Raw genomic sequence first — 22,694 nt, forward strand, 5'->3', positions numbered from 1 at the left:
TCAAGGTAAATAATATTTTAATGCAGTATTTTAAAATATCAAAATAAATGCAAAAATACAGGATAAACAATGTATCAAGACAGAATCAGGACTGCTAAATGGTCCCCCAGGAGGGCACACGAATGCCCATCCTTGACTTTGTGTAGCATAGCTGAGGCACGACTATGGGATTTGGAGAGCTGGGTTCAGCTCCAGCCTCTACAATGACTCCCCTCTCTGGCTTCTGGTCACCCCATCTGTCTCCTGCAGAGGACGGGGCATTACCATGATGGCCTCCTGACCCATCTGCTGGCCTGCCTGCCGAGGTTACTCGTCCCTTTCCTGGGACGCTGTGACTTCAGGGCCACCGATCTGGGGCTAATAATATCTTGGCCATCCCTGGCTGGAGCAGGACATTTAATGACTGCCAGCTGTGGCTCCGCCCCTTCCCCTTCCCCCAGAGATAAGAGTCCTTCCTGTTCCCACATGGGGGGAGGGAAACCCAGCCACTGCTCATTAAAACAGACCGACCAACAGACTGACGGAGCTCAGACGGAGGGGTTGAGTCACACTCCTTACCCCGCTGTGCCCAGCACACCCATGGGACGCCTGGAGACTTGCCTTACGCTCACGGTTCCTTCCAAAGGGGCTGCCTTGCTCTTCCCACCTTCTGTCCCTTTAAGGTCCTATTTCCAACAGCCTTATACCTCTCAGCCATTCTTCTGCCCTTCTGCGTGTTTCACCAACTGACTCCCTCCCTTTCCTGTTGATGGCCTGGCTCCCTTTGCAGACATCCACCCTGGGTCCTCCTCTGCATCAACCTCTCACCATCTCTTGACCTCATCTGATAAACCTTCTCTTTATGTCTACTGGCAAGAGCCCCAATGTCTACCAGCCGGACTCTGGTGTCCCTGGCACCCCAGCACCCTCCTGGCCCTCAAATGCCTGGGTGCTGTTCTGCTAGCAGGTGGCCCGCCTCCTGGAGCAGGCAGTGCTGCAGAGTGGGAGGACCACCTGCAAGCAAGTCTTTCCACGGAGCTGACGGAGCCTCCGAGCTCACGTGGCGCAGCTTCCTCTCCATAACCCCTCAGTTAGCTGGACGCTGCCTTGGAGGGTGTGGGAAGGGTTCCATTCTAAGGAGTACCAGAGTCTGGGTTCCATCAGGCCTGACTCACACGGGTCCGGTAGGTTTGACTGAGGGAGAGGTGTGGGGCTGGCCGGAGGGGTGATCCCCACCACAACCTTTCTCTCACACTCGGAAGCCTAGCGCGGAGGCCTGCCTTCCGTCTGTTGCCTCCCGCTGTGAGAGCTACCTGATCGCTGTAAGCTAGGGCGGTCCAAATTGGTAAAGTCTTTAAAGCGCCCACCAGATGGCGATAGAGATGAATCGGCCTGGCCTGACAGGTGCCTGGCAGGCCTGAGGGCCTGGTGTTGGCAGAGGAAAAGCGGGCTGGGATGAGGAGGCCTAGCACCCCTCGCCTGTCACTAACCCAGGCTGCCAGCCTCTTCATCCCAGAACGTCCTCCGCTGAGCTGCTCACTGCCTTCTCTGGGCAGTGCCCACCTCTGCCCTTCCCCTCTCGGCCGCACTTTGGCTTTCACTCACTCTCTGTCCTCTTGGCTGGACACTGGTGCCCACCCAGGGCTCTGTGCCTTACCCTGATGCCACAACACACCACTGCTGGGGGAATCCCAGGCCTGTTCGTTCAGGCACAGGGCCCTTCTGGCCTCGGAAGGTATTTCTGATCTGTCCTGGCACCGTACTGAGGGAGCAGCCTTTGAAGGGGCCCTGACGACAGATCCAAGCCTCTGCTAGCCCATCCTGGCTTCTTTACAACAGCCTGGCATCTACATGTGGCTTCACCAGCAAGACAACCCTGACATTTACAGGTGCGTCTGCATATACCCTCTCAGGCTGTCCCTCGACCGGCCAGTGCCACCCGCCTGCCCCTCGGCCATGCAAACCTTCCACTCAGCACACAGCCTCTCTCCCCACTGGCTCATGCTGGGGGTTTGCACTCACTAGCATGTCAGTTGGCCCCCAGGCAACCGAGACCTGGTTGTCGCATTCCCTTTGCTTTGTCTCCAGGAATGACTGAACCCTTGCTGCTTCCGACAGCTCCGCTGGCTGTTTTGATTTGGTATGAGGCAGAGTCTGTCTCCTTCCAGCTGGGTGTAGGGGGAAGAGGGTCACAGTGGAACCTGTTACAACCTCTTCACACTCAGGGTGTGAATCAAAGGCTCTTGGGGTAAGTCCTCACATGGAAATGTGGGGTTCCTGTCCAAAGCCAGGAGGGCGGTAGCTTCAGTGGCTCCTCTCACTGAAGCAGAGGTCACACAACTGCTTAGAGGGAGCAGGAGAACTAAGCCAGGGCGTTAGAGCCAGGATTTACTGTCACAAAGCCGGGTGCGGCTCTGAGGGGGGCCTGCTGATACCAGCTTGGGTTAGAGGCCAAGGGTGGAGGGGAGGCATAACCTTGACCCCCAGGCTTTTGTCAGCAGCACACTCAGCCACTCTCCCCGGGAGGCACAGCAGGTGGGGAGCGAGGGCAGTAACATCTGTGTAAAGGTAGTCTTCATGTTTGCACTAGCGACAGGAAAGAAACCTGCTCTCTCCCAGGCTCGGTTTCCCCACCAGTGCTGTCAGGGAGGCCTCAGCATCAAGAGGCATGTGTTCTCGGTCTCGGGCCCTTGCGGCAGTCGCTGGCCTGCAGATGTGCGCCAGGGCGGGCAGCTCCGTATTGCTTTGGTTGTGCGTAAGGCTGGCGTGACTGGTCCTACGTGATGGACAAGCCGCTGGGTGATCGCTGGCTGGGGCCGTCTTCTCCCTTTCTTGAGCAACCAGGTCGGAGGACACACCGGGGCCATTCCATCCTGAGGGAGGACCCCAGCTGGGACCCACAAACGGAAACTCCAGGTGGCAACCGTGTCTGCCTGAGGTAGAGAACTCACCCCCCCCCCCCCGGGGCGGCTGCCAAGTAAAAGCAGGGCACTAGGGAGGGGGCTGCGTCCTCAGAGAGGAGCCTCGCTGGCAACGCTTAACCCAGAGCGCTGTGAGGGCCACATCAGAATTCTAGGCACGATCAGGGCGGAACCTTCCCGCCCTCAGGGTTCCAAAGCTTTAAGGACAGACGGCTGCTTTTCAGGAGGTGTATGCAGATTTGGTGCGCACGATTGGCAGAGCGGCCTGCGGAGGCGGGGCGGGATGCTGGTTCCTCCCGGCATCCTCCAGGGTCAGGCCTCCTTGCTCCCGGGAACGTGGACCCAGTCCTGGCCGCAGCGAAGGAGAGCGTCGGCCAAGGCTGGAGCCAGCCGCGCCGCTGCAACCTCCGCTCCCGGGCGGCGTGGAGGCTGCGGAGGGGCCTGGCGGCCTCTGGCGGTCAGACCAGGGAGACCTCGGCTTGGAAGCTGGAGGAGCGGCGCGCGCTGGGGCTGACGCGGGTCAGCATGGAGACCTGGGTGCTGCACGTGGCGCCGTTGCTGCCTCCCCACGGGTGCTGGGATTTGGAGCGCCAGCCCAGGACGCCGTGCAGGTGCCACCGCCGCCACTTCCGCCGCAGCTCGGCCTGCACCTAGGGGCGGGAAGAGCGCTCAGGCGCCATACCACAGCGCAGCTTTGTTGAGCTAGCCCCAGCCGGTCCCTAGCTACACTGAGGCCCTGGTGTTATCTTGGGAGGCTTGGGAGCCAGCGAGTTGCCTCAGGATCTTGGAGAGAGGGCAACAGGGACGCACAAGGTCACAGGATTCAGTATATGCTGCCTGCGGAGTGCACCCCATCCATCCAGACGCCCACTTGAGGGCGTTCTAATGGCAGCACGTGCACTTCCTTCGATGTCTCACCCCCAGTTCTGGCAGCACCACTAAGCCGGAAGTGTTCTCCACCTGTGAAGTGCTCTGGAGCCCGCAGTTTAGAATGGGATTCTAGGCAACTGGGGTGCTGCGGTCTGAGAACCATGCTTGAGAGAGGCAAGCTTTAGACCGCGCTGGCTCTCAAGGATCCCATTCAGGTCTGTAGGCCCTGAACATGGCGCCCAGATCTGGGAAACGCTCACCTCGCCATTGAGGAAACAGTAGAGGATGGCCACCACAAAACCCTGAGGAGGAAGGGGAGAGGTGAGGCAAAGGGAACGCTGGTGCTGCACCTGGCTCCCCACAGAGCAGGCTCCCCACAGAGCAGGTGCTTAGCCAGAACTCGTGACAATGACAAAACTGGATCCCCCCCCATCCTGGCCCCCGCAACCCCAGGTAAATTCCCAAAGCCCATGCTCGTACCTGGAAAGACCCCACGACAAGTTCGAAGACCATTTTCACCTCAGTCTTGAAGTTGTCCGGGAAGAAGGCAAACATGACATAGTGAACTCCAAACAGCGGGATCAGCAGGAGCGTGGACTTGGCCAGCCTCCTGGGGACAGGGAGAGGCAGGGCGTGGGTGCGTACATCCACTGTGTAGGCGTGTGCGGGCACACAAGATGCCCACAGTACCAGATCCTCTGAGATGAACAGTGGCCGCTCTGTGCCATGCCCAACTGCTGTGCCCTGTCAGTGTCCTGGGGCTCCTGTGCCCTACCTCCTGGCCAGTGGGAGCACAAGAGAGAACTAAACTCCCCCACCCTCCCCTCCTGGAGAAAGGCCGCTGAGGTTATGGAAGGCAAGGCTTCCCGGACGGCTCCTAGTCTGTCCCCCAGCTGGAAGAGCGGGCTGGCATACGCCCAGCACAGCCACAGATGCTGTCTCCTTGGAAGAGCTTTGCTCCTTGGGGAATGAGAACTGCAGGGCTGACCACCTGTGCCCAAGGGGGGTGTTGAGTACCCGGCTTTGTGCAGACAGACAGACAGACGCGTGGCTCTCCCCCTGTGGCCCTGTCTCTGGGAGTCGCTACTTGCCCTGAGCTTGCATCCCTCTCCTGCCTCACCACAGCAGCACAGTGTCCTGCTCCAGAGGACCAGCTTTCTCCCTGCTGCCAGCAGGGCCAGCATTCCCTGCAAGCACGCCTGTGTCCCCCCACTGTGGATGCTCTACTGACCTCAGAGCAGGTCCAGGTAGGGATGGCCACGGTTTCCTGATTCCCTGGGCACGCGTTTGCCCTGCCTCTCCTGCCTCCGTCCTGAGATCCTACCCCAAGCTCTATGCTGAGGCACCCCGGCCCTTCCCCTTCCTCTTGGGCCTGGCTCCCAGCCACACCTCTTTGGCCATGAACCCATCCCACACTTGGAGGCTGACAGATGGAGGCTTTCTTTAAAGTGAAGAGTGGGAACTGACAGCCCCCTGGGGATCAGCAGCTCCAGTTCCCTTCTGTCTCCGACAGCTGTTCCTTCATCTCACCCACACAGACCTGGCCATGGCCAGTCTCCGTTCTGTCCCCCAGATCCTAGCCCACTGCAGCTGGACTTGGGAAACCAGGCTGCCGAGGTGAGGAACACCTCTTGTGTGGCTCAGGAGTGCTGTCTCTCGGCAGCGAGCAAGCCCCACGCACCCTCTTCTGGAAAGGAAAGGGCTGCTTTGCCCACACAGCCTGCCGGGGATAGAATGCTGTCATGCTAGCAATGGGAGGAAGCATCAGCCTCGGTCCCGACAGTCACAGGGTTCCAGAACAGAATCCCAGATCCGGCGGCTCGTGACTCTGGCAGGGAGTCTTCCAGCCTGAGATTCCCCTGACAGAAGCCAGTTTAGGAACACTCAGGATTCCAGGACTGAATGGCCTGGCAGTCCACCAGGCCTCCCTGGTCTGTATGGTGGGTCCATTCTCGATTGCCACCGTGAGTGTGAAGGTCCTATGGGCTTTCGCGTAGGTGCCCTGCTCATGTCTTGTGCTCACTTGCCTGTAAACTCTGATTTTCACAGAGCTTGCTGGTCTCCCCAGGGCCTAGCACAGGGAGACGCCTCCTCTCCTTCTAAGCAATGAACTGAGGTACTTCGGTGATTGATATCAATTGTCAACCTGACAGGTCTTAGCATCACGGAGGAGACAAACCTCCAGGCATGTTCGAAATGGGATTTCTGGATGGGATTCAGGCAGGAGACGCACCCTGACTACTGATGACACCATCCTACAGCTGGGTTCCCACTCGGAGTATAAAGGGGAAAGCGAGCTGTCCATCTCTCAGCCTCAAGACTGTGGCAGCAGTACAGCTTGCTGCCTCCCACTTCCGCAGCCATGTCTCTGCCATGATGGATTGTACCCTTAAACCGTGAGCTAACAGTCCTTCCTGCCCACAGCGGCGCACCCCAAACTTTGGAGGGAGAGGAAGTGTGCAGCTGTCCTTTGTGCAGAGTGGGGAGCATTTTCCAAGGGTCCCTGAGTGTGACCTCTCGGCCTGTGCCTGTCATGAACTCTGCCAGCGTGGCTGTTATCACTGGGGAGTACTGTGGTTGCTGCAATGTGGACTGGGGGCTCCCTGGAGCATCACCCGCTGGCTCTCTACTGCATCCCCTTCTTTACCAGGTACAGGCCAAGGGCTGAGCACAGGGCGGAAAAGGCACAGGTCCTGCACGCCCCTCAAGCTCCCTGTGGCAGCAGGCTTGAACTTGAAGGAAGCTGAGTGCGGGGATAGCAGATGTGGGTGCTGCAGACTTGCTGATGGGCAGGGGATGCGAGCCTGGCCGTGGGTGAGGGTAATGTCTGGCTGTGGGTAAGTCCAGAGGCGTGAGTGCAGTGTAAGGGGTGCTCCGAGGACCAGGTGGAAGGTTGGAGCAGGTGCAGCTGGGCCCACACTTACGAGTATGGGCTGCTGTCCTTCTTCCCGATGTCAGGTGGCCGCAGCTTCTGAACCAGGATCCGGACAATGCAGATAAACAGGATGAAGTTCACCTGTTGAAGAGGGACCCCAATGTTGGTCACTTAGAGAGGGGAGCTGGGGTGGGCTTCCCCGGTGCTCTGCCTACAGTCTCTCTTGGCACCTGCTCCCTTGGGGGCAAATCATCTGGGAACTCCCCTTTGCATCCCCGAGGACCTGCCTCCAACTTGCCTGCTCTAGAGGGACGGCTGGCAGATGGGTGAGTGATGGAGACCTCAGGCTCCTTTCTGACCTAAACACTCACTTCCTACGTGCTCTGAGGCTGGCTGCCTACCCTGAGCTCCCTGGCGAGGGGAGGGCTTACCAGGAAGGAGGTGAGGATGGGGGAGGAGGGCTTACCAGGATGGAGGCGAGGATGGGGCCCTTTATGATCCACCACAGGGGGGAGTGGATGGTGTCCCAGCACCTGGACAGAGCGCGGGGATTCGGGTGAGAGTCCTCAGCCTGAGAGCTGGCCATCTTCCCAGTGTCCCGGCTCTGCCCCCAAGCTCTGGCTCTGTCCCTTCCCACGTCCCCCTCCAGCCTCTCGATTTGGGCTTGGTGCTGTGGTGTCTACCTGCCAAACCTGGACGGCAGCAGCAAAGCCAGGGATTCTGCCGCCAAGTGACAGCAGCCAGAGGGAGGGGTTGGGACAACAGCTCACCCGAAGTCTTCAAAATGGACCCTGACGATGGTCCAGATCATGATGAACACAATGGGCACTCCTGTTAGGGCCAGAGAAGGGCGGGGCAGGGTTGGGAGGAGGAGCCAGAGAGAGGGAGGAGGAAAGCAGGGTGCACGCTTAGGGTTGCCCCTACAGTCACAAATGCAGTTCACCCTGTGAAGACTCCAGGAGGGAGCTGGAGGCTGGAGGGCTGGGACTGCCTAGACAGTTGGGTTTGCTTTTCTAGTTTGAACCCCCTGTAGCCTGCATCAGGATCAGAAAGGGGAAATGGATGTTTCTGTTCAGCCTCCACCCACACCGTGGAGCAGCTGTAGGAGGCAGAGAGGTAGGTCTGCCCCAGGGTCATGTGTGCGGGGGCACATCACTCTCCACTGAGGACTTCCTAAGCCAGGACTGCACCCTCCCACCTCCGGGGGAGCCTACCCAGCCTCGCCTCCACCCGCCCCGGTGCCCCGTACCCCAGCCGGTGAGAATGTATCCACAGAAGTACTTCCTCTCAGAGAAGAAGGACACGGCCAGCAGGGTGTGTAGGTAGAGGCCCTCCACCAGCAGCCAGAAGAAGTTGGCCATGACGCAGTACTGGAAGAAAACCACAGCTGCCTTGCAGCCTACCTGCGGGAGGGGCAGAGGGAGGTTGGGGGATGGCAGGTCCCTGGTTACGAAGCCTTTGTTTGTAGGGATGGACACAGCTGTGGCCTGGCCAACTTCATGCTTGTCAGCTCCCAACCAGGCTCTTGGGATAAATATAGTGGCAATCCCTGCTCTTGACTTTCCATCATGGGGTAATTTAAATTACCCATCTGTCAGTGTGTCTTCTGCACGTCTTCTGGCTATGGATCCCAGTGTCTCTGGGCATGTCCAATCCTCAGCCCGTGGCTGGCTGCATGAGGCTGAGAATAGCCATGGATACAGTCCAACGCAAAATGGTAAGCGTGTTTAAAATGTTAGGTTTTTTTTTATTTTTTATTTTTTGTCATATTTTTGGTAACTGGATTTTGAGGTTCTCCAGCAAGAAGCTGGTTAGTAGCATGATGTCACAATGTTAAGAGGTTTACAAAGGTATAGACACACTTCCTGTCTATCCACCTGCCTACCTATCCATCCACCAGGCCCTTGTCGATTTGTGTGTGCACGTGATGTATGCCTGAGTGGCTTTTCAGTCATTCTCACACTGCAGCCGGGCCGGTCTAGAACTCCCTATGTAGTCCTGTCTGCCGCCCAACTCATAGCTATACCTCGGCCTTCCGCATCCTGGGATTACAGGTGTGGGCCAGCATGCCTGGCCACTGCTCCTTACTGGCCTCCCCACTCATGACAACTTAGCCATCCAGGCACCGTTCATCAGCTGTCCATCAACCCACCCACTGACTAAGCTGTCTCTCCACCCACGCACCTCGGCTGTCCCTCCGCCCAGCCAGCTAGCTCCCCATTTGTTGACCACCTCCCCCATACGGCACTCGCTTTGCCATTCATCTTGTCCACGCACTTTGAGGCAGCCCAGGAAACAGCTCTGCCTCTCACTCGCCTGCCAGCTCTTACAGCCCTGCCTTCTTTCCCTCCATTCTGTTCTCTACCCCTCCCAGGGACCCCCACACCTCTTCACCCTCTCCACAGACAGCCAATTGCTCCCCACTCCCCGTCCTCCAGGGAGGACTGGCAGGAGTGAGGAGCCTGGGGGTGAATTTTTGACAAGAGCTCCCTGACCATAAAGTGTGAGGTGAGGCTTCAGCGGGACCCAGAAATGGTGTGAGGACACTGAGAGGAGGGTAGTTTTCTGTCAGGTTCACAGACACTGGTGTCTGTTCAGAATAGGGAACCTTAACTGATAGAGCGCCCCCACCATGTGGCCTGCTAAGGCTGAGGGGTGTTGATGGAAGCAGGAGGGCCCAGTTCACTGTGGGCAGGGCCATCCCTAGGCCTGCGGCCCGAGCCGTGTAAGAGGACAGGCTGGGCCACAAGAAACAAGCCAGCAGCAGCACTTTGCCGTGGCCTCTGCTTCAGCCTGCCCCCAGGATCCTTCCCTGGCTTCCCCGAAAGATGCACTGAGGGATGTGATGAACCCTGTCCTCCTCAACTTGCTCTTGGCCATGGCATTTACCACAGCAGCAGAGAACTAAGAGAGGAGGGGAAGCAGAACGGGGGCAAGTCTTCCTTCTGGGGTCTATAGGAACTGGAGAAGAGTGTTGCGTGCGGTGAGGACAACAGGAGAGCCATGAGCCAGTGATTGAGGGGCTCCGGTGCCCTGGTGGGCATAGCCTGGGCCTCTGTCTCCTTGCAGAAACACTCTCCAGCTGCAAGCTCCCCTCCCAAGGGCACCGCTTATTCTCATCCGCTCTAAACACATGAGCTGGGCTGCCTCCCTTCCCTCTCAGGCCTTGGCTGCGAGGCATCCTCACGGAGCAGCCTTCCCCCTCCTCCCTGTGACGGGGAAAGTCCTTTCTGAGCCACACTCTTGCTGCTCTGCCCACCCTGTCCAGCTTTATAAGTGCTCTGGAGGCTGCAGGCCTCTCTCTGGTCCTCTCTTGGCCCCAGCTTGTGGAGTCACTCTGGTCTTTTCTTCCTATTCAAGACCTTGCCATTCTGGGAAGCAGGCACTGCTGATCCAGAGGCAGCACGGTGCCTTCCTGGCCTCGCCCAAAAGCACAGCGTGGGAGTCCTGGCTGCTTCAAGCTCTGCCCAAGAATGAGGTCCTCTCAGCTCCTTGGAGACCATGACGGTTAATATTGCCAACTAGACAGGAGTTAGGACACCAAGGAGACACACTTGGGCATGACTGAGAGGGAGGTTTTAGATTCAGTGATTGAGGAGCATCAGGAGCTGAGGGCCCGGACTGAGCAAAAGGAGGAAGTGAGCCAAGCCCCCGAGTTCATCTCTGCTTCCTGACTGCAAACGCATGTGACCTGCCACCTCACACTCCTATCTCCATGCCTTCTCCACTGGGCTAGACTGCACCTCACACCACAAGCCAAACGAATGCCTCTGTTTGTCAGGTATTTTGTCAAAAATAAGGAAAACAGACAGACTCTGCAGTGCCTGGCAATGAATTCCTCAGAGGTCCCCTGAACCTCCTGAGTCCAGCAAAGCTTGGGATGGGGTTGAGGAGACAGTCAGCACAGGGGGACGGACAGGAGTGTGTGGGAACAGACTCTTAGCTGTGGCGAGCAGCGAGCTGGGGTTAATGTGGGGAGGATGTGCACAGATGGAGAAATTGAGGCAGTGATCAGAAATCAGGGATGAGGCCAGATGGGGGCTCTGGACACTGACTATGAGGAACCCTCCTAACAGACACAGATATATGAACTCTCAGAAGGCCCACACCTGCAGCTGTACCAAGCGAAAGTGGGATTCAACATAAGTGGGATTTGACCAGTGTATGTCGTTCTGTTAGTGAGGAGAGGAGGGCAGAGACAGAGACAGCCAGCCAGCCAGAGACACACACACAGAGAAACAAAGGACAGAGACAGACAGACAAGGTGAGGGAGGGGAAGAGACAGAGACACAGAAACAAAGGACAGAGAGAGAGAGGGAAGGAGGAGAGAGAAGAGGAGGAGGGGGAAGAGGAGGAAAGTGAGGAACCTAGGCATGCAGAAACTGTGGAGTGGGGGTCAGAGGGGTCCTCACCGAGGCCTCTGAGCAGTAGTCCACCTCCCTGTTGTTGAAGAGGGTGATGTCCTTGATGAAGACAGCAGTGGCCCTCAGGATGAAGGATATGAAGAGATGCATGTGGATGTAATTTCGGGTACAGTGCAGCTTCCTGCAAGGGGCAAGCACATTTGGGATGCAGAAGGGGCCTTGGACTCCACCCCCCTGGCTGGCATGGTGCCATGGTTCAGGCAAGGGGGGGGGTGCTCCAGGGCACAGGCCCTGCCTCTGAGGTGACACATACCCAGCCCTGGCCTCCTGTAAATCCAGACTGTTCTGGCAGACTCTATCTCTGTGCCCAACACAGGGAAGGGGACAAGACGTTCTAAAGGCCTCATCTTGGCCACCCACTATTGGGGTTGGCATTGATGGTCTGGCAGGGGCAGGGACAGGGGCATGGCTGCCTGGGGCTGGGCCTTACCTGAACAGGCTCAAGATGGTCACGGCAACCAGGAGGCTGGCGAGGGACACGCCATAGCCAATGGTGTAGCCAGTCTTCACAGCGCTGTAGAACTCGGTCTGTTCCTGCTGCAGGAGGCAGGCGAGGATGTTGGGTGGGAGTGGGCGGGGTACTCAGCTGGGGGCTGTTGATGAGGAGGGGCTATTGCTCTGCCTGCACCCCCCCTACACACACACAACGGGAAGATGTGCCCACGGCTCCTAAGAGCAGCTGGGTGGTGCCTGAGGCCCGGTTTTCATGGACACATGGGCACCATGCCAGAGGGTGACGGGGTAAATGGAGTCTTCTTTCTGCTGTGCATGGCAGATCCCAGCATGGGGAAGGTGGGGACCTCACAGCTCTGCTTGTCTACCACTCATTCACATCTTTAAAACAGAATTTTGAGAGAGTCTCCCTGTATATCCCAGGCTGATCTCAAACTTGATGTCCTCTTGCCCCAGCTTCCCATGTGCTGGGATTATAGATGTAGAGAGGCAAACCAGCTTGGGGGTTAGCCCAGGCGGCTAGCCTCAAACTTGTGCTCTTTCTTCCTCAGCTTCCCAAGTGCTGGGATTACTGACATACAGAGGCGAACCAGCTCAGGGGGGGTCAGTTTTGGCACTCAGAGGACACCCCCTCCATGAGTGCGATCCTCATCAAGTCTGTGTGCACCCTTTTGGGGGAGTCAGGGGATGGGCCTTGGGAGATTCAAACTCTCGGAGGGCGGACTCCAGAGCGTACAAAAGCACAAGCTGCCCTCACCTCATCCACACCAAACACCCTGTCATCCAGGCCGCAGGCAGTGTGGTAGGGTGCTGGCTCCAGTTCTGACCAGCCCTCTTCGGTACAGTTCCGGCTGACGTTATGGCCTGGAATCAGGCAACAGAGGGAGAGGAGGCTCAGAGGCTCGAGCCAGGAGGCACCACAGAGCCTGTTCTCGCTCCCTACTGCCGTGGTGCCACCAGGCTCCAGCTCTTCCAACAGCCCCTTGGGTTCCCGTGAGGAGAGGAAAGGATCCTGCTGGGCTGCCGGGGCCCGTCGTCCTGGGGACAGACGAAGAGCTGGTGTTGTTGGGACTCCGTTGTATAGAGCAGAATTAGGTTCCTTTTCTCAGCACAAACCAGGGCAGAAAGACTCTGGTTTGTCTACATAGTCACCACCTGTCCAGCACCAACCCGAAGGCACAGGCGGCGTCACGCACAGCCATGCTCACCAGAGTACACCAGCAGCCCGTATCAGGAGAGCCAGAACGTGTCAAACACACCAGACCAAGGCAGGGTGTGAAGACCCTTCACCTGAGCCACATAAAGAGCAGGACACCTAACTGTGGGTGGCCCCCACCTGTCACCTGAACACCCAGTGTGTGCGTCCAGGGACAGAGAATGCCTCGCTGTCCCTGGGGCTGCAGCTCAGCTCAGCTCCCACTGCATGGCACAGCCTGCCGGAACTTCCATCCTGTCACCTGTCCGTCCACCCACTGGTCCATACATCTATCTGTACCACGTGCCTCAGAGGTACCTCCAGGCGTCGCATCTGGGCTCTGTACCCAGTGGCCTGGCGACTGGGGTCCTCGCTGACTTCTCCACCCACCAGATCCCTTCTGCATCTGTCGGCTCTACCTTTAACTAGCCTCTGACTTGGGAATGCTGGGAGTGCAGACGCAAGTGTGTCTGTATTGGCCAGGGTGCTGAGGACCTGAGCTCCCGTCCTCACGCGTGCACAGCGCGACCTTCACCCCAGAGCTCTCCCCCCACTCCCGCGCAGGTGTTTATCTAGCCAAAGCACAAGCCCTTCTGTACTTGTGGGTTTACCTTCCATGAGAACAAGGCATGGGTTGGCATCAGCCGTGCCCGCTCTTGCAAATGCCCCTCCTGGGCCTGAAGGCCGACTGCTTACACCCTTCCCTGCACACTCTCCTGGACGTCCAGCTAGCAAGCTGCAGTCTCACCCTTCTCTCCGTCAGTTCAGAGCGGGCCCCGCTAAGCATCCGTGCAGGCGCCAGGCTACCCAGCGGGTACGGGGGCGGGCGGTTCTTGGTATTCAGGTGCACACCGGGGTGAGGATGATGGTGCCCAGCTAGCTGCTGCATCCCCTCAGTCCCTCCTCTGGGAGAGCACCACCAGCTCCCCTCCCCCTCCCAGAACCTCTGCCCTTCACTACACACTTGTTTATTTTCTCTTAGCGGTGTCTCAGCTCGTGCTGGGACTCCAGAGGGCAGGAGGCCATTCCCAAAGTCCCTCCCCACTGCCTGCGCAGCACAGAGCTCAGTAACGGAAGGCGCCCCAGCTACTGACTGAATGTGGCTCCTAAGGGAGTCCCTTTTCCCTTTCTGTCTTCATGGAATGTCTGAGCAAACAGACACAAGGTGTGACAGCAAGGCTGTGTGCTGGGGCTCCAGAGGTCGGCGGTCCCAGGCCATGGCAGACAGTCACAACCAAGGCACAGGAGCGCAGGAGCCGTAACTCAGACCTGCCAGTCAATCGGTTATCAATTGCTGAACAAACATTTAGTGAGCCCTTCCCACATGCTTATCTCCCTGTGAAGAGCTAATCAACCCCTCGTGCCCTCTCAGGGCCCAGTCGAGCCCTCTCAGGGCCCAGTGCCATTCCTGGCCTCAGTGCCTCCAGGTTTCTCTAGCCCCTGGGACAGCTCTCCTGGTCCCAGCCCCCTGGCCGGCCCCGTTCACAGCGTACGGTCCGGCCTCCAGCTTTCTGCAAAGGCCTCTTACCATGACCAGAGAAGAGCTGAAAGATGAGGGGGCAGTCCTGGACCACCACCTGGCCCCGCGGAGTCGCTGGCCAGCAGGTGAGGTTGTCCCACATCATGCCACAGCCTGTGGGACGAAGGCACAGGACACGTGTCACCAAATGAGCATGGCGACTGCCCCTCCCTCCTCCTTTCCTCAGGTGCCTCCTGTCAGAGTGGAGACTGTGCCTGCCCAGGCTGCACTGGTCCTGTGCTGAGGGGAAGGAAAGAAGGTCCTCTCTACGTAAGGGATAGAACTTCCCAACATGGCATCATTTATCTATCTGTCTGTCCGTCTGTCCATCCATCCATCCACCTACCCACACATCCATCCATCCATCCATCCATCCATCCATCCATCCATCCATCACCTGCCTACCTACCTATCTCTTTTAGACAGGGTCTTGTGTAGGTCATGCTGGCCCCAAAGGAGACCTTGAGTATCTGTCTGATCTTCCTGTCTCTACCTCTTGAGTGTCGTTGGATCACAAGTATGCGCCACTATGCGCCACTATGCCCAGTTTCTACAGTGCTGGGGATGAGACCCAGGGCTTGTGCCCTCGGACTGCCACACTTGAAAGACAAGACACAGGTAGGTACCAGGCAGGTAGCCCAGCTGGTTCTGCCCAATGGCAAACTGTCTTTCATTCTGGCTCAGCTCCTGGGCACTTTTTGAATGACAAGAGCCAAGGCTATGGCATCCAAGTCCTCAGAGCAAAGGAGCTGACTCTGTGAAGCATTCCGGCAAAGCAGCCACCGGGAAGAGGGAGCAAAGCCCGTATTTCATTTCGTTCTGGACTTTAATGAGAGTTGGTCAAAGTTGAGGAAGGTTGTGTCACCTTCTGCAGCGCTTGCCTGTGAGCCCGGCTGCACACTTCAACCTACGCTTATGGCTCTCATTCCCGGAGCTTGTGTTTACGGGCACGGCCTTCGGCTGTCTCCTCTTTTACTGCCATCACGCCTGCACATGCGCCCAGATTGGATTATAAACTGCTCCCTGCCTGTTTTTTTTTTTTTTTTTTCTTTTATAGAGCCTCATGTGTATTTCTAGCAGTACAATAAGTGGCCTTCGTTTTTAGGGTTTGTAAGAAAACATGCATTTAGATTTCAGAACTTTATCTTACCAAATCACCGCAGCAGCTTCAGGTCATTCAGCCCCACGGTTCAAGCCTGCCTTCCCACACAAACAAGGCTAATAATCCACATTCAAAAAGAGCAAGGTCCACCCAGGGGCCCTGTCAGAGACCACCACTGTTGGAAAACACGGAGTGTGCCTGTGGATCCTGTTTTCTCACAGAAAGGCAGCGCTGGGAGGTTAGCTCTACAGTGCTGGGCACAGGGCAGCGGGCTGGCGGTAGCGAGCCTGTCACGGAGCTTGCAAAGCACTGCAGGCCCGCTGAGTGGAGACTTGTTTCTGCTGGGAGTCTGGCTGCTGAGGCTGCCAAGGGGCGCCTCCGGGGTCTCTAGGAACGTGGATGCCCTGTGATAAGAGGACTCCCCTCGACTCCTCTCTTGAGTGAGTTGGTCTCTTCGAAGTGCTGCCAATCCCAGCCCCACAGACCTGCTCAGGAAACCCCACCCCAGAGGCAAAGTCGATGCCAGCTGGGCCAAGCCCAGACCAGCCCAGGTCCGAAGGTTCACAAGTTCTCAAGAAGGGGGCCTGGGAAGGGGAGGGGGAGGAGCCTCATGCTCTCAGTGCCGTGGTCCTGTGGCAGCTGAGGAGGGGTGGGGTGGCGGGGAAGGCCCTCCTGCAGCCACAGCAGCCAGGTGGCACCCTCGAGGAGCCCCTGAGGCCAGGCAGGTCTGCCCCTGAGCCCCTGCCTGGCTCAGTTAACACCAGCGAGCCCTAGCTCTGGGATGTCCCAACACTGTCTCAGCTTATGTAACCAGTCCATTTCACAGATGAGGAAACGAGGCAAGGTGGCCGGACGAGGTGTGGCCCGCCTCTCGCCCAGTCACACATTCCTCCGGGCTTTCGGGGCTCAGAAGCATTTCTCTGGGAATCTGGCTGCCACTGGACTTTATGTACCCTGAATGACAGTGTTGGGCACGCCCTGTTCTGCAGGCCAGCTATTGTGTCTGGGTCTCCGCCAGGCCTCAAGCTTCCAGAGCTGCCAGCCTGAGCTGAAGAGGTGTGTGTGTGTGTGTATGTGCGTGCGTGCGTGCGTGCGTGCGTGAGTGTATGTGTACGCACGCGCGTGCGCCAGGTCCTGGACTCAGCTTCAGCAGAGGTGGGGCAGAATAGAAGGGACTGGGCTCTGCCCGGTGCGGAGGCAGCATTGGGCCTCAGAGAAGTGCAGCACAGTAGGCCGAGCGGTGCACTGGGCCTGGGCCTTGGTCAGCCAGCAAGCCAGGGAACGGAGGAGGAGAGACGCGTGTTGTAGGAGCGGGAAGGCTCCCTGCCGAGCACCTCAGGCCTGGCTTGCTGGGCAGCTGGGCTGGGAAGTCATGGAGTAATGACAGTCATGAGGAAGGCTGGTTCAGTTCTAGAAATGATGTGTGTGTGCGGTTTCCTGGTGTGTCCATTCAGGGCTGAGAGCCCAGCAGCAAAACCTAAGAGGCTGACATGAGGGATGGAGAAGCTGGCACGAACGAAGGCCCCAATGGGTTGATTTTATACAATTGCCTATATATCACGATGCACACTCACACGTATTCTCGGGCATACTGACTCCAGACACACATGCAAACATACGTGTGTGGCCACGGGAAGGCCACCGAGTGAGCAGACACAGAGAGACACAACACACAGTCTGACCACACCCCCAAGCACTCACACAGACACTCAGGGACCGCACACACATGTCACATACAGGTTTACACAGATACAGGCCTCTGCCATACAGAGACAGGCACAGGGAAGGCACCGACAGACACGGGCCAGGCATGCCCTCTTGCACCGATGTGAGTGTGTGCAGAGCGTCAGCCGCAGCCAGGGCAGACCCCCAGTGTGCACACCTGCACCTGCCCTCTTCCAGATGCCTGCCTGGTGGGCTGGGCGTTGGCGTTCCACAAGCACCCTGTGCCAACAGTGACCTCACTGGGGTCATGGCGGTGGCCAGGCCCCCTCTGGGACCCAGGGTCTGGGGTCCAAGCTCCTCTGGCTCCCCCACTATCGTGAGGCCTGGCAGTGCAGAGCGGGGCACACAGGCAGGTCTAGTAAGCCAGCCACCCAGGCCTCCTTGGTCTATAGGCGTCAGGGGCCACCCTGCCACAGAGCGTGGCCCCTGCCAGGCCCACATACACTCATGAGCACAGCAGGCCTGTGCACCCGTCTTCAGGAAGGACCACCAAAGGTTGTACAGCAGCTTCAGAGTGGGGTCAGGAGCCAGGGCCTGTGAGGCTGACAGGTGCTCCTTGCACAGGTGCTCCATTCTGTACCCGTGAGCCCAGCCGAGGGAGAAGACCCAGATGGAGTCCCAGCTGCCTTTCCGCCTCTGCCGCACCAGCTCTCTCCCAGCACAGGGAGCCTGGGTGTCCCACCCTTTCAGCCCCATTGTTCCCCTGGACTTGCCCACCCCTGCAAATTTGCTCAACCCTGAACAACCACACCAAGCAGAGCTGTCTGTCTTGATGGCCTGCGGCAGGGTCTGGCCAGTCGGTCTCATCTGAGCTCTAGGTAAGTCAGGGGCCAAGGAAGTTGATTTGGAGTGCCCCCAGGTGGTCGAGCGAGAGGCCTGGGTTTATGGAACTCACCGGCCTCATCGCGGACAGGCTCCCGGGCATCCTACGTTCCCCTCCTTGGGTGGGCAACAATCGTGTCTGGACCCTAAGGAGCACAGCTGCCTCTGTGCTTTCGGAGCCTTGGTTAACCGCCTTGTTCACACACAAGGGCTGGGAACTCCCAGACCTGGGTGGGGTCAGGGAAGCATGGAGGTCCTGCTGCCCTTACCCAGAGCTCGGCGGTATGACCTCTGCCCCTGAGCCTCATGTGACTGGCTCTTCTGGAAGGCTGGGCTGGTGACCTGAGGGGTCTTAGGACTCCCCTGTTTCCACCAGGCTCACCTGCGGTTTCATTTTCCAGCTGGGCCTCTTCCAGGCACTGCAGGCGCTGCCTGTCAATCATCTGCATGTACTCACACTGGTGATGGGGGCTGGTCGCCCAGACGCCCTGAGGACAAAGCAGACAGAAGACGTTAGGCCCATCCACAGACTTGAGCAGGGGCCAGAGCTGGGTCGAGCTTGAACCAGCTCTCAGCCTGGGGGTCTGACTTCCACACTGATGTCCACTCTGGCCAGGGTCTTCACCCTAGCCTCATTCTGAACTGCCACCCCAAGCTCGGTCTATAACTCATCTTAGGCCCAGATAAGCCCTTATCCCAGCTCCAGTCTGTACCTCACAAAAGCCCCAGACTGGGCAGCATCTCAACCCCAGACTGTACCCCTACTCAGCCCTCGACAGCAGCCTGATCCTGACCTGTGTGCTCCAAATGGTCTCACTGATCCCGCTTCTGCCTTGAGGACCCTCTCAGGCCTCTTGGATCCCAAGCAATGCTCTTGCTGTAAGGATTCTGACCCTGGGAGGCAAAGAGCCTTTCCCTAAAGTCTTAAGCCAATCACTAGGCTCTGCCACCCTGGCCTGCCTCAGTCTCCCTATGTGGGTGGGGCCATGCTAGCAGGGCCCCATTACAGGATGTTGGGTATCAGCCTCCGGTTCCTGGGGACAAGCCAGGCAGAACAGAGGAGCCCGGCCACACCTCCTTCAAAGGCAGAGCCTTTGTTCATTCTTGCTCATGATGATGGCGTAGTAATCCCTTCCTGCCAGACCTCCGAGTCTCCTCACCTTCTCCCTGGCCTGAGCCTGCCAGAGCCCAGGATCAGGGTGGATAAGGCATGGCTCCGGGGCTCCCTGTATTTGCTCCCTCTAAGGGGACCTCCTGGCCAGCGGCATCAAAGAACATGAACTCAACCAGTGGTCTAAGTGAGCCAACACTGGTGACCGGCCTGCACCCAGGCGGCAGGGCATTCTCCACCACCAAGAGAGAGGTCTAAGCGGAGGCTTGTCCCTTCCACCACGGTGGCTCTCTTGTCATTTCCCAGGTCACCAGTGTCCACCCAGCACTGTGGTTGTCCTAGCCCAGGTCCACAGGAAGACCTCCTCCCTCACGCGTCCCTGCTGCCCAGACTTCACTTGTCTGGGTCTGGCAGCCACACAGTGAACACAGGTACGCAGCCAGCGGGACTCCAGACGCGGCTAGCACTTCCTTTTCCGCCTGGCACTCGGACAGTAGACTCGGACAGGGCGGGGGCTGTCACAGGGCATCATTCTGCAGTACTGCTGAGAGAAACACAAGGTGGCTCCAAAGAGACCCCTTGGGGACAGCATGCTTTGCCTCAGGCCATGCTGGCGGAGGTGTGTGGCTCAGGGGCTGAGCTGGCTCGCCCTCTGGAAGAGGAAGTCAGGGTGCGGGGAACCATGTCCCTCACCGTTTTTCCTTCTTTCCATCCTCTCAGGCACCAGGCTACCACCAGCTGGATGCCTTCGGGCTGTGGGCTCATCCCAGACTCTCAGCACCTTCCTCACGGATACCTGCTCTTTCTGTGCGCATGCTGCTCCCACGAGCAAGAGCCTTCCCCCCACTGCTCCTGGCGAACCCCCTGCAGGGGCTTTGGTTATGACTGAGACTTCAGGCAGTCGGCATTCCCAGCCTCGGTGCCTGGCGGCCAGCCCAAATGAGACTCATCTGAGGCAGGAGCCCACACTCCTGGGACTTCGGATTAAGCTAGGAGGTTTAATTCTCCCCACTGGACTGGAAAAACCCCAAAGAACCAGAGGCTGGGGTTTCTGTGGTAATCTTGTTGACAAACAGAACACGATGATGAAGGCCACCGAGGGGCAGCAGGATGGAGACAGAGAAAACCCAGAGCTGCTTGACAGTGAAGGCAGGCCTGTCTGAAACAAGATCTTCCCACAACAAGAGCCAAGGCCTTGTTCATGGCTTAAGTGAGTTACACCCAGTGAGTCCATTCTTGTGGTCTGAGGACAGAACAATGGCTGTCCCTCACTTTTGGGTTCCTCTCAGGCCAGAGAATTGACCATACAGATTGCCAGGCGGTATTCCATATATACATGGGAGGACAGAGCTAGGGCTCCCTCTGGCCTTTAGCCATATATACATGGAGAGACAGAGAGTGTGTGTGTTTGTGTGTGTATGGGTGCAAATGTGTGAATGTGCACATAGAAGTCAGAGTCTAACCTCAGGTACTGTTCCTCAGGTACTACCCACCTTATTTTTTGAGGCAGGGGCTCTCATTGGCTTAGAATGTGCCAAACAGACTGGGCTGGCTGCCTTGCAAACCCCAGGGGTCTACCTCTCTCTGCCCTCAAACTGCATTTCACGTTCCAGACAGCCACTCAGTTTTGGGCTCCTCCGTTCCTTCCTTTAATCTCCCGATTTCTTCCTTTATTTCTTGTCTGGGTTCCAGGGCTCCAACTCAAGCACTGTGCCTGCAAGGCCCGCAGGTGTCCAGCAGCCATCTCCCCAGACATTCGTTTTGAATTGTTGTGGGGCACGTAGTCCTCGGTCCCTTCGGCTGGTTACTCTCATAGAATTCTGGTTGCCAGTATGCCACCGTCCCTCCAGGGAAAGTACCCCAGGGCATGGCTTTGCTTAGGGAGAGGAATGGAGCCTGCATCCAGAGTCCCCAGGTTAGTCTAGAACCCTAAGCATCTGGGAATCAAGGAGAGTATGGTACCCAGAGCTAAAGGGTTTTGCCAAAATTTAGTGAGGTGAAATACTCATGTCTGGAGGGATGGAGAAGAAACAGGGACCCAGAGAGGGAGTCACATCCCCAGATAGGACCCAAGTCTCTGACCCTAGTCCATGCAGACTTAATCCTTTGCCAAACCCTTGCCTTTGGCCATCTGGTCAACCACGGCCCTTGGGAGGACAGAGCAGGGCAGCTCCCTCTGGCCCTTATCACTGAGGAATTCAGGCAGACCTTCAACTTCCTCTCCCATTTGTTTCCTTTTTCTAAACATCCTCATTATCCTTCTGGACTTCAGACACACAGTGGACATTGGAAAATTCCCTGGCCAAATACAGCCAAGCTTGTGGATCACTGGATGAGCTCCAGGATGGGGTCTAGCGGACAGTGGGCATCAGGGTGGGTCACACAGAGAGTTTATACAGAAGGAGGCTGGGGTGGAGTCAGCATGCCAGTCTACACACAGACGGGGAGACATGGTGTCCCACCGTGTTTGAGGAAGCCTTGTGTAGACACTATGAAGCATTCCAGGGACATCTCGTGAGGAGCTGTGGAAGCGAGGCCGGGTCAGACTTGGGAAGGGCCTCGAGTACTGGTTTTGAAGAATGGGCGTTGACTCCTAGGCTACGGGGGCCTCTCAAAGGTGCGATCCAGAAGGATGAGGGTAGGGGACACCCACTTAGCAAAGACCTGTCACATTATAGGGGTTGGACACATGGTAACAAGAGTCTTTTGTGGGGCAGGTGGCCTCTGAAGGGACTATGAGAGGGCCGAGGCAGGAAAAGCTTGCTGCCTGCAGATCCCAAGCACCAGGAATCACTACAAATGAAGTATGATGTTGTGACCTGCTTTTATGCTGTTGTGACCTGCTCTGGAACTTGGGCCCCTCAGAGGAGACCGGGAATTGGCGGTAGCTGGTGGCACTTGATGTCTGCCCTACAGACAATTCGTGTAAGTGCTGCCCAGAGCCCCAGATCACGTGACGACAGGCAGAGAGGGAAACGGACGACCCAGGGAGAGGAGACGCTCTGTAGAAGAGCAAAGAAAGACCTGATTTTATCGGTGAGCGTATGGGAAAGCCTGGCAGGAAGGCAGGAAGGCAGGAAGGCATAGTAAGTTTACCTGTGTGGTTACCACACCACCACACACACCAGAGCAATTTGCTGAACTGCCACTTCAGATATGCACTTTTTCTAGCTCAAGAAATCTTTTCAAACACTGGGACAGATCATGGCACAGCCACGGCCCCGAGGAAGCTTCGGTCATGGGGTGGCAGAGCCTGTGAGGGCCACAGGTTCTGGGTCACACTGATGGCCACTGCTTGGGTGGGTAAATGGGATGATTTACAAGCACATCTGCACAGCCGAGGGCAGCAATGCATTAAGTTCACACTTTTCCTGACTCAGTCTACCTCACACTCCCCTCAGTGGCTGCCCGTGCCCCAAAATACGCCTGTTCCTAGTGGCACAAGCATCTCACATGCCGAGGACACCAGCCTCGCATCAGGGAACTCCTTAAGTGGGCGGCAGTTATGACCAGAGCCCTGGCCTGGGCCCTATGTCCCTGTGGTTATGCCGTTCGGATGCCTGGACAGTCTGAGCTGACAAGAGGCAGCTGTAGCCGATCATAAGGAGGTCGTGAGCCGTCTGGTCCCTCCATCCACAGAAAGTCTGGGCTCTTTTTCCTTCCTTGGATTTCCGTGCATCTTTCCCAAGAACATGGGC

The 22,694-nt window shown here is 57.5% G+C and overlaps 1 protein-coding gene across 3 annotated transcripts in view; it reads right to left on the reverse strand.

Moving 5' to 3' along the window:
• Vipr1 (vasoactive intestinal peptide receptor 1) overlaps nt 1-22,694 on the reverse strand; it is a 27,658-nt gene continuing 4,964 nt past the window's right edge. Inside the window, exons 2-13 of one of the 3 annotated variants that reach the window (XM_021647426.2) lie at nt 18,268-18,373; nt 14,246-14,350; nt 12,280-12,386; nt 11,500-11,603; nt 11,058-11,190; nt 7,895-8,048; nt 7,416-7,476; nt 7,112-7,178; nt 6,695-6,786; nt 4,251-4,380; nt 4,031-4,072; nt 1-3,550 (exon numbers count right to left, since the gene is read on the reverse strand). In XM_021647426.2, the coding sequence (XP_021503101.1) occupies nt 3,359-3,550; nt 4,031-4,072; nt 4,251-4,380; nt 6,695-6,786; nt 7,112-7,178; nt 7,416-7,476; nt 7,895-8,048; nt 11,058-11,190; nt 11,500-11,603; nt 12,280-12,386; nt 14,246-14,350; nt 18,268-18,373 (1,293 nt within the window). In that variant the 3' untranslated portion in view covers nt 1-3,358. Of the gene's footprint in view, nt 3,551-4,030; nt 4,073-4,250; nt 4,381-6,694; nt 6,787-7,111; nt 7,179-7,415; nt 7,477-7,894; nt 8,049-11,057; nt 11,191-11,499; nt 11,607-12,279; nt 12,387-14,245; nt 14,351-18,267; nt 18,374-22,694 lie in introns of all 3 variants that reach the window. The other 2 variants (XM_021647427.2, XM_021647425.2) reach the window with 2 other exon arrangements.

Source organism: Meriones unguiculatus, chromosome 6 (assembly GCF_030254825.1).
Source record: "Meriones unguiculatus strain TT.TT164.6M chromosome 6, Bangor_MerUng_6.1, whole genome shotgun sequence".
In the NCBI taxonomy this organism is placed as follows: Eukaryota; Metazoa; Chordata; class Mammalia; order Rodentia; family Muridae; genus Meriones; species Meriones unguiculatus.